The sequence below is a fragment of the Martes martes genome, assembly GCF_963455335.1.
Source record: "Martes martes genome assembly, chromosome: 5".
In the NCBI taxonomy this organism is placed as follows: Eukaryota; Metazoa; Chordata; class Mammalia; order Carnivora; family Mustelidae; genus Martes; species Martes martes.
The window spans coordinates 76,049,387-76,062,059 of NC_137892.1; the positions used below are offsets into that span (position 1 = coordinate 76,049,387).

Consider the following 12,673-nt stretch of genomic DNA (forward strand, 5'->3'; position numbering starts at 1 on the left):
TGTAAGACCATATTAAATACCACCTGTACAAGTATTTGTACTAATATGTGAATGAATTACCCTGTCAAAGTGCTCCTCAGTTCATTCATACCTATTCTAATTTCTGTCTCCTGATGGTTCCATCTCTCTACCCCCTCTCAACTATAAGGACCATTACTAACAGTAAAGCCAAACACTTAATACATCTTAACATCTATTCCTCTGGATATAGCAAGTGCTTAATACATACTGAGACAGAAACCACAATAAGACTTCTGGAAAGAAGGGTTAATGGACTTTTCCAAAATTGCTATGAGGAAGAAAAGGATACTTTATACCAATGCTCTGACACTCCTAGCAGCCACTACTGTGAGAATAGTATCTACTACCAATGGACACATCTTACAAAGAAAACAAAACAAAACAAAAAGTAACTGGAACCCATTCCTGGTGCAAATAATGCTACCAGCATACTACATATACAATAAGGACACTAACATGTACTACAGTGAGTCATAAGGCATCTTAACTCCTAACCCAATCCCTGTGGTCTATATTTAGAATAAGGTTTTATAAAAATACACAAGGGGGTGATCCCCAAGTGTATGGGGTTTAAGTGGTAAAGTGTATTCTCTTTATGCCCAGGAAAGACAAACTGGTAGGTGAGAAGCAATCCTTAATGTGGGGTTCGTTAAGTTTATATCGTACACTTAGAGCTACAAAGAAGTTCCCAACTCTGTGCCTGACATCTTTTTGCTGCAAGCAGGCTCTGGGAATTGCTGTTTCTCCATGGCACCAGCAAAGAGAACACAACTTACATGGCAACCACAATGGAATGCTCCCCAACTCTCACAGAAAAGCAGTTACTCCTCAGCCATTCACTAACCACCATCAGCTTCAAAATCTGGAAAGCCTAGATTTGAAATTTATCATATAAACCAAGCAGCAGCTCTGAACCATGGTGAAATTACTTACACCCTAATATGTTGGAAGATGTAAGGTGGCATTCCCCAGAAATTTCTCTACAATGACCCCCAAAGCGGAGTCTTTGGAATCTTATCTCTGTGCACAAAAGCCCTTAGAAATGACTTAGAGCATCACTGGAAATGTGTGACTTAAGCATGTGAGTCCAGAATAATGAGGATGGGTAGAGAAGAAGTCCATAGAGATGACTACCTGTATCAGAGGTATAGCTAGAACAGTGTTCTGAGTCCATGAAGTAGGTAATTTTTAGTATTTGCAATAAATCTGGTTTCAGTGGATGGAATGAGGGGCTAAGTCCTCTACTGCTGAACAAAGATTTACTGTGATTCCAAGTACCCCAAATCTGTAGACCCACTCAATCTAACACTCTACAAGGAATATTACCATTGTTGCTTAATAATAGTGGTTAAACTAACCTTCCAATGGAATTCAAAATAGAAAGAAACTTCCAAATGGCTGTGTCTGCTCACACAGAGTTAGGTATCTATATAAAAAAAAAAATTTTTTTTTTAAAGATTTTAAGTGATCTCTATACCCCATGTGGGACTCAAATTCACAAACCAGAGATCAAGAGTCGCATGGTCCACCAACTGAGCCAGCCTGGTGCCCCTATAGCAAAACCTTTGAAAAGAATTCTGAGAGGTAACACCCTGTTCTTGTGAACCGAGTGAGCAGAGCTCAGAGCAGCAAGGCTCTTGCAATGACAGCCCAGCCTCTCCCTAAAAAAATCCAGGGTTTACATGGTATAAGCAAAACACATGGCTCAGCTGAGAGAGAAAGTTAAGTGTTCAAAATTTTAGGGGAAAAAAAAACACATTATGTAATACTTGAAAATGAAAATTTAAGAATTTTTCCCCATGAAAAAGCTGTAATTAAATCTTATTTAACTGTTTCCTCTAATGACATCCATTTTAATTAGGTTTTAATAGACTGGCAGCCACAACCTATAGTTTTATGAAGCAAAGTAAAATTACAGTCTAGGAAGACATTTAAGGAAAGAGACTCATCAACACAGATGAGAGGTTACAATATATCCCCTCATCCCTAAAGACCCCCATGGTAATTAAGTGTGCTGATCAGACAGCCATTAGGGCTAACAGTAGGTGTGCTCACCACCAATCAGCACTGGGTTATTCTTTGAAATCGAAGGGTTATTCCTGTGATCGCTTTCTAGAAAATTTGCATGTCATGGAATAAAGAATGCAACTAAAGAGGTGTGGGTTCTATAGCGCCACCACATCTGCAGCTTCTGTCCATGCAATGAGCTGTCTTAAGATTTTAAGGTATGCACTTTCTTATACTAAACATGATACAACAGCACTCATCCCGAGAAGACTGCTCTATGTTTCAGAAAATGAACATCACATAGAAAAAGCAAAATTAATGTATGAAAAACAGATTCATGTTTAAGAATAATGTATCTGCAAATGAGATGCACTGAACAGGATCTTTAATAGCATGCATCTGTATCTATTTCATATAACATTATGAAAATCAGGGAATAAATCACAAAAATTAACTTAGACCAAATGAATATCATAGGCACTTATTTTAGAAAAGAAGAACTAAGTATAATCAATCCCTTTGTTAGCCAGAGGATGGGGAAAGGAATCTGGCCTGTTGCTACTTCGGAGAAGTCTGTATATACTTATTCGAAAGAGAGACAAAGTTATGTGAATATATACTATTTTTAAAACTAATTCCAAAACATCAACACTTAAATTTTAATAAATCATATATACTCCATAAGTTGAAAATATTGGGGAGGGGAATATCTGATCCTCTCAAAAACTACCATTTTGTAACCAGGCCAACAATCTGATGCCTCCAAATCCCTCCGCCAAGAAGCAGTTACTTGGCTAAGATACTCTTGTACACTCTCATCAGATTAAGGCATTCATGCCAGGAAATCTTTTTTTTTTCCTGGTGTATTGGCCATTGCCAGAAATGGACCCATCGAATTCACCAGTGCTAAGGAGTTAAGCATCTGAGATTTAATTTAACAGTTTCAGCTTTATTAAGCTGTCACAGAGCGGCCCCACTTTGATAACAGTAGCTGCTCCAATTATGGCTTGGTTTAGGGTTGACAAGTATAATGATTCATTCGTGGCACATGAGAAGCAATAAAAGGTTGTTTTGCATTACAGCTTTAAAAATGTGGGCACTTTTTTCATTTAATTTGTCACTTAGCTTTTGCTAAGAGGACATTTAAATTGCAGTAAAAGGCAAATGGGGCTTTTAGTTTAAATGTAATCCCCATATTTAAATGATCTGTAATGGTGCAGTGTTGGAGTGGGAACACTATTGTCTCACAGTGGGTCCTGATGGTGACATGTGACATTTGTATTCAGGTCCTGTATTATCCATGTGGCTAAAGGGCTTCCAATTTCATTTCACAGCCAGAAGCCTGCAGAAAACACCAATTAACTTGCAGATCCCATTTGCCGACAAAACTCAGCCTCTTCTCAATGTCTGGCATCTGGCAGTGCTCAGCATTTAATTCCAAAGCAGAGCCTTGAAGCAATGTGAGCCCTGTGCAGGGGCACAAAGTCAAATTCTCCCATTTTATAAGAAGCAAAATCCTTTCCTTTTGTAGTCCAGAAGCAACTTTTAGTTAATTTTTTGGTGAATGAATATTAAGATATGATAGCTACTGTTACTTCTACATGGGATTCTTTGTAAAACTTAGACTCCCTTAAAGTGGCTAGTGACCTCTGCTTGCCATCAGAGTACACAAGAGAATTTATAGCAGTCTAGTAATGATGGGGTGGAGGGGGAGGGATGATTTGTGAAGAAAGAAAATACAGGGCAAGAAGATATATTCATCCTAGATTGAAATCAAAGAACTTGTATAATATAAAGCCTGGCTCATAATCAGAAAGCAGTTCATCAGAGGGTATAACTAGAATCAGCTGGTGGAAACTTCTACCTAATGAGAATTATACTTTTGATTGAGAGCTAAAGTGCATAATTTTCAAAACCAACTTGGAAAAGTGAGATGGGGCTAACAGAATAAACATGAACACTGTTAAGTTTTATTCAACTATATCACTTATATATTTTTGGATACCAAAAAAAAAATTAGTCAGCACTTTCTTCCTAATTAGTTATTTGTAATCCTAAATTCCTCCAAGTACCAAAGCTCTTTAAATTTTATTCATTTCATATTAATCCAATACTTTTTCTTTAAATGATTCCCCCTATTATAGTTTATTTTTTTTAAGGTAGAACTTTTGAATGTCATAAATCAACTAGTCAATTCAATTTTACTACAGAATTACAAAACTGAGGAGGGTTTAACTTAGGAAAGTGTTATCATTCAGTTCTACCACGCTTAAACATATCCATTACACTTGTGTTTTTCAAACTACCATACTGTGCTCTCAAACACTCTTCCAATATGTTGAAACAAACTACTATAGTTAGGGACTGATCTAAATTCGACCAAGTTATTATAAGATAATTAATAAAAATACGAGGGGAAAGGCCAACAAATATCTAACATAATTGGCAAGTAGCAGGCATATACATTAAAAAAAAAACAAAACTGTCACCCACAGCAAGCTTCTGAACACACATCCTATTAATTGCAAAGAGGAAACTCTGATGTTCAATTCTTTTTTTTTTTTAAAGATTTTATTTATTTATTTGACAGACAGAGATCACAAGTAGGCAGAAAGGCAGGCAGAGAGAGAGGAGGAAGCAGGCTCCCTGCTGAGCAGAGAGCCCAACATGGGGCTTGATCCCAGAACCCTGGGATCATGACCTGAGCTGAAGGCAGAGGCTTTAACCCACTGAGCCACCCAGGCGCCCCTGATGTTCAATTCTTTACCAACTTGTGGCATAACCCTAGATTAGTCAATATCATGTTTTGGATGATGACTCCTAAACTTCCTTGAAGTCCAGTTTCCTTATCCATAGAAGAGTTCACCTCAAAGTTCCCTTCCAATTATTACGATCATGTGTTATATGCACAAACAACAGTTTCTCTTTGTCCAGACTTGACATGGGATCAATCAGCAAGATATGATCTATTATCAGCCAAGAGGAAAAGAAGGGGAAGGTATGAGGAGTTCTACTATTCAATTTCAATGAAACTAGGATCTCCTAGTAAACATATCTACAAAATTAATACAGGCATTGGTAGAACATTTGTCAAAAATTCCATCTGTCACATTCTTAATAGAAAGACAATTTAACAAATGCATTATTTGTTAATTCCCTAGCAATAAACACTGGATAAAAATAATCATCCACCCCAAATTTCCCAGTGAACCTGACTAGTGGATTTCTCATTTCTTCAATCACCTGCTATATTTCTATCTTTATTACAGAGATTTGGGAAGCAGTAAAAATTATAGTTTACTTTATCTTTTCCCTTTTGACAATCAACAGTTCATCTAAGTCTGTAACAGCCAAAAAAATAAATGTTCAAACTACTTTTGACACTTTTAATGTACTCAAAGGGGGGAAAGAGCCAAATTTTAGCTCAACTGGGTACAATATTCTTCTAGATATGAGTAACCAGCTCTGCTATACAAAATACCTATTTTAAAATAAAATGGCTTTCATTTTCAAATATTTAAAGGCAGATTTTGGTGCTTGCTTTCCTCAAGATACGACCATTTCCCCCAAACCCTCCTAAAATTACTTCCTGCAAATGCCAGCCCAAGCCCTCCTTCTTCTAACCAGTGTCTAATGGCAGTAAGTTCATAAATGAGTAGCTCTCCCTTCAGCAACACCCTGACCATGAGCTTTCAACATTTAACCATCATCTTTACCCATACACAACTCAATGGCAATCCGTCAGGAAACTTTTATTTACCCAGCTCATCCCAGAGCTGCCTGTATTTGTCAGTCATCGCAGTGCCTTGTTGCCTCCAAAGTGACAGACGAGGGTCAGCCATGAACTGCTCTGTTATCAACGTCAACATGCGGGCCCCATTTGAGTCCCTCATCTTCAACATCTCCCGCACCTGGTGGGGAAAAAAAAAACAGACCTTTAGAAAAGTGGTCAAAAATGCACCTTAATACAGGAACAGACCACTTTCTTTCTTTCTCTGGGGTCTGAGGCAGTTAATTCTTGATACCAGCCTTCTTTGGCAAACAGAAGTTGTGAAAAACTGGTCTCTATCCTAAATGACAATTTAATCAGAGATTAACTGTTAATTTTTTAAAATTATGTTTCATAATCAAATGAGAAAAAGAAATTTGGTTAACTTTCAAATTACAAAAAAAAAAAAGAAATTTTTTGCTAGCCCACAGAAAAACAATACCAAAATATATCATCTGGCACCTTCCTGATTCTTCCAAATGATTATACTTACCACTAGAGTAGAAAAGCTAAAAGCAGTCTACTGATAACTCTTCAGGGATCTTCTAAATTGAATGGATAATGTTTTTAATAATAGATCTGTCTTATTGTTTCTAAAAATCTGCTTTATTGAGGCATAATTCACATACCATATAATTCACTCATTTAAACTGTGCAATGCAATTTTTTTTAGATTCCACAGTTGTGAAGTCCTTCGATTTTTGAGCTAAATTATAATTTCATTAAGTCCTCAAACCAAAGTTTTCTGACAAGAAGAGCAATACCATACTTTTATATTCACCCCAATGGGGCTGTAAGAGGAAATGGGCTGTGCTTCAGGTTAAAGAACTCTCTAGCCCTAACTGAGTGAACCAGGAAGCAGAATTATAACTGGTGACCTAGCAAGCTAACTCAGTTTCTCAAGCTGGAACTTCAAGCTCTGTCCATTACTCTGGAGCCAAATTTCCCAAATTAAAAAAAAAGGAATAAAAGAAACACAAGACTAAGTGTCTTTATAGGAAACTGTAGATAAATCCACCCATTCCAAAAGTGTATACTGCTATGTGTTCAACAAACACGAATCCCAGCTGTACATGACACCACCAGTTCTCCCTACAGGAAATTACTGGAGCAAGGTCACAAGCAGCAGAAAAGGAGAGGGGATCCTTTTATTCAAGATTCTATGTAAAAGGCAAATCAAAGAGGAAATGGCAGATACTCAATATCGCAGCCCAAACCTCAAGATCTACTGATCCTGTGTCAGGCTTATACTCGATGACAAGTAATGGAAATCGATCACAGGCTTCAAATGGGAGCCCTGCAAAGAACCCCAAAACACTTCTACACTAAATCACAAGTGTTGTGCTTTCCAGGATTATTTCAGTAATAATCTTAAGAAGTTTTTTTTATTTCCAATACGGAAGCACTAAAAAGTCATGAACAGAAGAAGACTGATAGAAAGAAAGGGAATTGTCATTTACTGGACATCACGCTAGAGAGTTTTACAGTTATACTTATCATGTAATCTTCATAACAACCATATAAAATAGGCCAGATTATAATTCTCATTTTATGAATTATAAAAACCATGTTTCAGAGAAGTGTAGTAACTTGTCCAAAGGACAAGAGGAACCGCTGGGATCAGGGCCCAGACCTGTCTTAACTCTAAAAGTTATGCCAAAAAATTAAAAAATACAAAAGTTATGCCATTTCCAAAATTAGATGATGCTGTTACTTCATATGGCACACATAATGTGTACATCACATACAAGGACAAAAACAGCAGCTATAGGCCAGTCTAGTATCTCTTTTACTTTGCTTCCACTAGGCCAAAGTGTACTATTCACTACCATGAGAATCTGTGAAATACTTCCTGTGTGTCTAAATATACCAAACCTTTAATATTACCACTACGTCATGGATGTGATTTAATGTTTAATTTCCTGATATATTTCTAACCTACTACTCAGCAACAGCAATGAAAATAAACACTTCACTGTTAAGTATATAAACCACAACTATTAAGCAATACTCAAATACATCTATAGTCTAATAGTAATTAATTTTCAGATGGCTGACTAACATATTTCAAGAGTTTGATGTACCTGTGAATTACCAAAGAATGATTAAATCATGTGTGAAGTAGTTTTAGTGTAAGATGTATTATATTATAATCTAACTTTCAGAAAACTGGCAATCAATATATAGTAAATGGGATAAATCTTTAATAAGAGAATACTGATTAACCCAAATACACTATTTTCTGGCCATAACCAGTAACAGAATATACTCTAATTCTTCAGAGCTAAAAAAAATTTTTTTTTATTATTATAAATACTAGAAAAGCTGTTTAACAAAAGTGTCAATGAATTATGAAAACTATCAATTATTTCATCCATGAAAACCAATCTGAATCCATTAGTCATATTAGTAGCTGTACCCCCATGAAAAGACACTGACTTAATATTATTAAAAAAGCATTTTACTTAGTATTTAGAATTGCATTTATGGTAGTAAAGGGTCTGTATAAAGCAACAGACACAGCCTCTACTCACACAGAACTTATAAGGAAGATAAGCCTGTTTCTTAGGCCATCAAATTTTGGTGATGAAAATTTAACATTTACCAAGGCCAAAATGATGTATTAGACAGTATTATCATTTAATCACAACTTGAGGAGATATGTTATCATTAGCTAATTTTACAGAAGAGGAAACTGACTTGAGTAACTTGCCAAGGTTCATACATTCAATAAGACTTAGAGTTTAGATTTAAAGCCAGGCCTTTATGATTCCAAAGTCCATGCTTTTGAAACTAATTTAAATATACTGAACATTATTAAACTAAATATATAATGTTATATGCATGTATTAATTGTAAAAAAAAATTATGTAAAATTTACAGACTATGGATTGGAACAAGAGACACTTCTCAACTTAAAAAAAAAAAAAGAAAGAAAGAAAAGCCCTAAATATATAAAGCACATTTTAAGGACTGTATTCAAAGTTATGCTCTACTCGAGAACATTAACTAGAAAAACTAAAAACTTGAAAAGATGGTATTTCTAATAATATTAAGCTATTTACTTTTGAGTTTGGAAGTTTTTTCAAAATTGTATAAACTGTCACCATTTTAGTAATGGGAAATAAAAATGTTCCACATCTTGACTAAGGATAGCTAAGTAAATTAATGCATTACAACATAATAGATTCTAACTGGTTGATTAACTTAGATGCTCTTCTTTAAAAAAAAAAAAAAAAAGAAATAAGAAAGAAGCCTTTATTCTATTGTACACATCATCATATATAGATACTTTCTATATATGTATATATTTAGAATATTTCTTTAAAAAAAAAAATCATACCTTTGCAAAGAGCAAATTAAGCTGCTTCCCTGATCCGTGGTACCCGCCCTGGGAAAGGAACAGTTTAACCTGTTCTTGAACCTGCTCTTCATCTAAGTGCCAGCAGTTTTCATCATCTATACTAGCACCTGCTGTTGGATCAGGAGCACCTAGAAATAGAAAGAAAAAATAACACATATGCTAGATAAAAACTCTGTGCTAAAGGGCTCTGATAATAAACTTGAAAAGAATTAAGATTCTCCAGTTTTTGCCTACACACTTTTTAAGCCAACCTTAATTTCAATTATACATACAAATTTATGACTGAAAATAAATATAAAAATCATACTCTTATTTCCAGGATTTTCTTGATTTGTGCTAAGCTAAAATGCAGATCACTGCAGAACTGAGATATTTTAAACTAAATGTTTGGAGAGGAGTTTACAAGTTCTCTAAAGAATAAAAAAGTCACAAAAATGTCTCATTGTAAATACATGATGTTTATAAAGCTCTACTATGTAGGATATGTTAGGAAAATGTTTTTCAAAGACATGAGAAAAATGTGAAACCAAGTGAACTGAGCAGAGTATTTTTCTCTTTACTATGTTAATTCAAGAAGCTTTCACTGTTATCTGCTGCCGTATAAACTACATGCTGACATAGTCTTTAGTTGCAGAAAACTGAAGATTAAAAAGGGAAATCAAGCCACATGGGAACAGGCAGTGCAGCTGTTGTACTAAACCAGGTTGTAGTATCACCTTGCTAAACTGCGTAAATATTTTATTGCTGAAGTACACACAAAAGATAACAGCCATGTCATAAGCCCTGTGTGTAAACTACCTTAGAAATTCAAAAATTATCCAGATACTTAGGTAAAAATTAAGTTTCATTATTTATTTTTTAAATGGTATTTAAAGCCTGAGATTCATAAGAAATATTAAAAAACTTAAGTCTAAAAACCTTTCATCAGTAGTGTTTAATCTCACCAACCCTTAAAATATACATATTAAAAAATTTGTCTAAAAACCTTTCATCAGTAGTGTTTAATCTCACCAACCCTTAAAAAATACCCTTTAAAAATGCACCTGGGTGGCTCAGTGGGTTAAGCCTCTGTCTTCGGCTCAGGTCATGATCTCAGGGTCCTGGGATCAAGCCCCACATTGGGCTCTCTGCTCAGCAGGGAGCCTGCTTCCCCCCCCCCTCCCCGTGCCTTTCTCTCTACCTACTTGTGATCTCTCTCTCCCTGTCAAATAAATTAATAAAAATCTTAAAAAAAAATACATTTGTTTAAATCTGGCTGTACATACCATTTCTTTTCTTCTAATGATCTAAGAAGGAACTGGCCAAAGAAACAATCACTAACATCTGCATAGAACCAGTGTCCATTAGTCCCTAAGGGGAGAGCAGTGAGTCTATGAATCTCTCTGGAAAGGTGTGCATGCATTCATTCGTTCACTGAGCCAAAATATTTATTGAGTGACTCCTGCTAGACTTGAGAATGAAATGGTGTGCAAAACAGACAGAATTCTTGTCCTCATATAATTTACCAACAAATTATTTTTGACTAGGACCAACAATAACAAATATAATTTACATCAAGCCCAACATATCTGTATATATGAGTGTTTATGTGATGACATCTATTATCTATTAATCTGAAGCAAAAGTATGATGAAAAAAGACCCTGACTATAAGTGAAAGGGTCTGATATTCTCTATTATATTTTTTTAAAGGGCTTACAACTTTTAAAACTGGTTTCATAACCCATAATGGGCTGCAACCCACTATAAGAGAAACACTATTTTAAGTGTGTGAGATAAGTCTCAATCTAGTAATCACACATTTAAATATATAATAATAACTGCTCAAAGGAAGAAGCCAAAATGCCAGCAGACTGTATCAGAAAGCTCTTACTTGGCCATGGATTGCCAGAGTAAGCACACCTTGAGGAAATGGAAATTGAGCTGAGATTTTACTTAAGCAGATTAGAAATTAAAGAAAAAAAGAAGAGAAAGAGGGGTGCCACCAAGAAAAAAGGAAGAGAAAGTGGGGCGCCTGGGTGGCTCAGTCCTTAAGCATCTGCCTTCCACTCAGGTCATGATCCCAGTGTCCTGGGATCCAGCCCCACATCAGGCTCCCTGCTCTGCGGGAAGCCTGCTTTCCCTCTTCCACTCCCCCTGCTTGTGTTCCCTCTCTTGCTATGTCGCTCTCTGTCAAATTATAAATAAAATCTTAAAAAAAAAAAAAAAGGAAGAAAAAGGAATGAGTCTGAATGTGAGACTAAGAGCTTAGGCAGACATCTCAGGAGGTAAGGAACACAGAACATGGATGAAATAAAAGACAGTGCACATCCACACAGCTCAAAAGTAGAGGATGAAGAGAAGACAACTACAAGACAATCCTGAAGACAACTACAAGACAATCCTCAAGGGCTAGCCCTTGAGAGCCCTGGCAAGTGGGAGCTCAGTTTTTTTCTTCCCTAAGTGTAACAAATGGGAATTCATAACAAGGTCGTCCAAAGAAGAATGAAACACCCTAGATAGTTAAAGATGTTTTCTCCTAATGTGCATCAATTTCAACATTCCTACAATAGAATATATTCAGCCATAAAAACAAATGTGGATATTTTCTTTGTACTGCGATGGAAAAATATCCAAGATATACTGTTGAATGGGGGAAAAAAAAACCAGGCTGAAGAAAAGGATGCATAATACATCTCCCTTTATTATGGTGATGTTTTAGAAAGAGCCTATGTTAGTATTTCCTTACATATGCATAGAATGGGTAACCTCGGTACACAAGGAAAGAAGGCTCTTCACTGAATACCTTTCCATATTTTTAAAATTTCAGAACCACGTGAATATATTTAAGTACTAGAAAAATATCTCTCAAGTGTGGAGGATAGGTTAGGAAGCAGAAATACATATGAGAACAGTGAGAATGGTATATATGCAGAGTCTGTGTGAATCATGACGATGGTAGCTTGAAAACATCACTGAAAACTGAAATGGAGACTCTGACAGGAATTTAAGACATAAAAACAATGCAACGTGGTAATGAAGTGGGTATGTGAAATTTAGAATCAGCAGGATCGAGAGAGACATGGGTTTCTGGGTTAAACAACTGGATGAAGGCTGCCCCGGTGGCTCAGTTGTTGAGTGTCTGCCTTCAGGTTAGGTCATGATCCCAGGGTCGGGCTCCCCGCTCAGCAGGAAGCCTGCTTCTCCCTCTCCCACTCTCTCTGCTTGTGTTCCCTCTCTTGCTGTGTCTCTCTCTTTCAAATAAATAAATAAAATCTTTTGCAAAAAAATAAGAATAACTAGATGAGATACTGGACAACTCAATGACATACAGATCAGAGCAGGACCAGGTTAGGGGGTAGGAGGGGCAGTGTTTAGGTCCTCAGTTCAGTTTCAGACATGGTGAATTTGAAGCACTTTTCAGACAGCGAAGAAAAGAGAAAGGACTTCAAGTAGGGAACTGGATATTTACAGGAGGCTCTACAGGACAAGAGTACCTAAGATAGAGCTTAAGGAAAGCCAACATTTAAAGAC

The 12,673-nt window shown here is 36.1% G+C and overlaps 1 protein-coding gene across 1 annotated transcript in view; it reads right to left on the bottom strand.

Annotated features, from left to right (window-relative positions):
- The window catches only part of ZSWIM6 (zinc finger SWIM-type containing 6), a gene marked incomplete at its 5' end in the record, with an annotated part of 123,945 nt that overhangs the window by 45,025 nt on the left and 66,247 nt on the right, over positions 1-12,673 (bottom strand). Inside the window, 2 exons of the mRNA XM_080804337.1 lie at positions 5,789-5,939; positions 9,141-9,289. Of these exons, the coding sequence (XP_080660463.1) occupies positions 5,789-5,939; positions 9,141-9,289 (300 nt within the window). The remainder of the gene's footprint in view (positions 1-5,788; positions 5,940-9,140; positions 9,290-12,673) is intronic.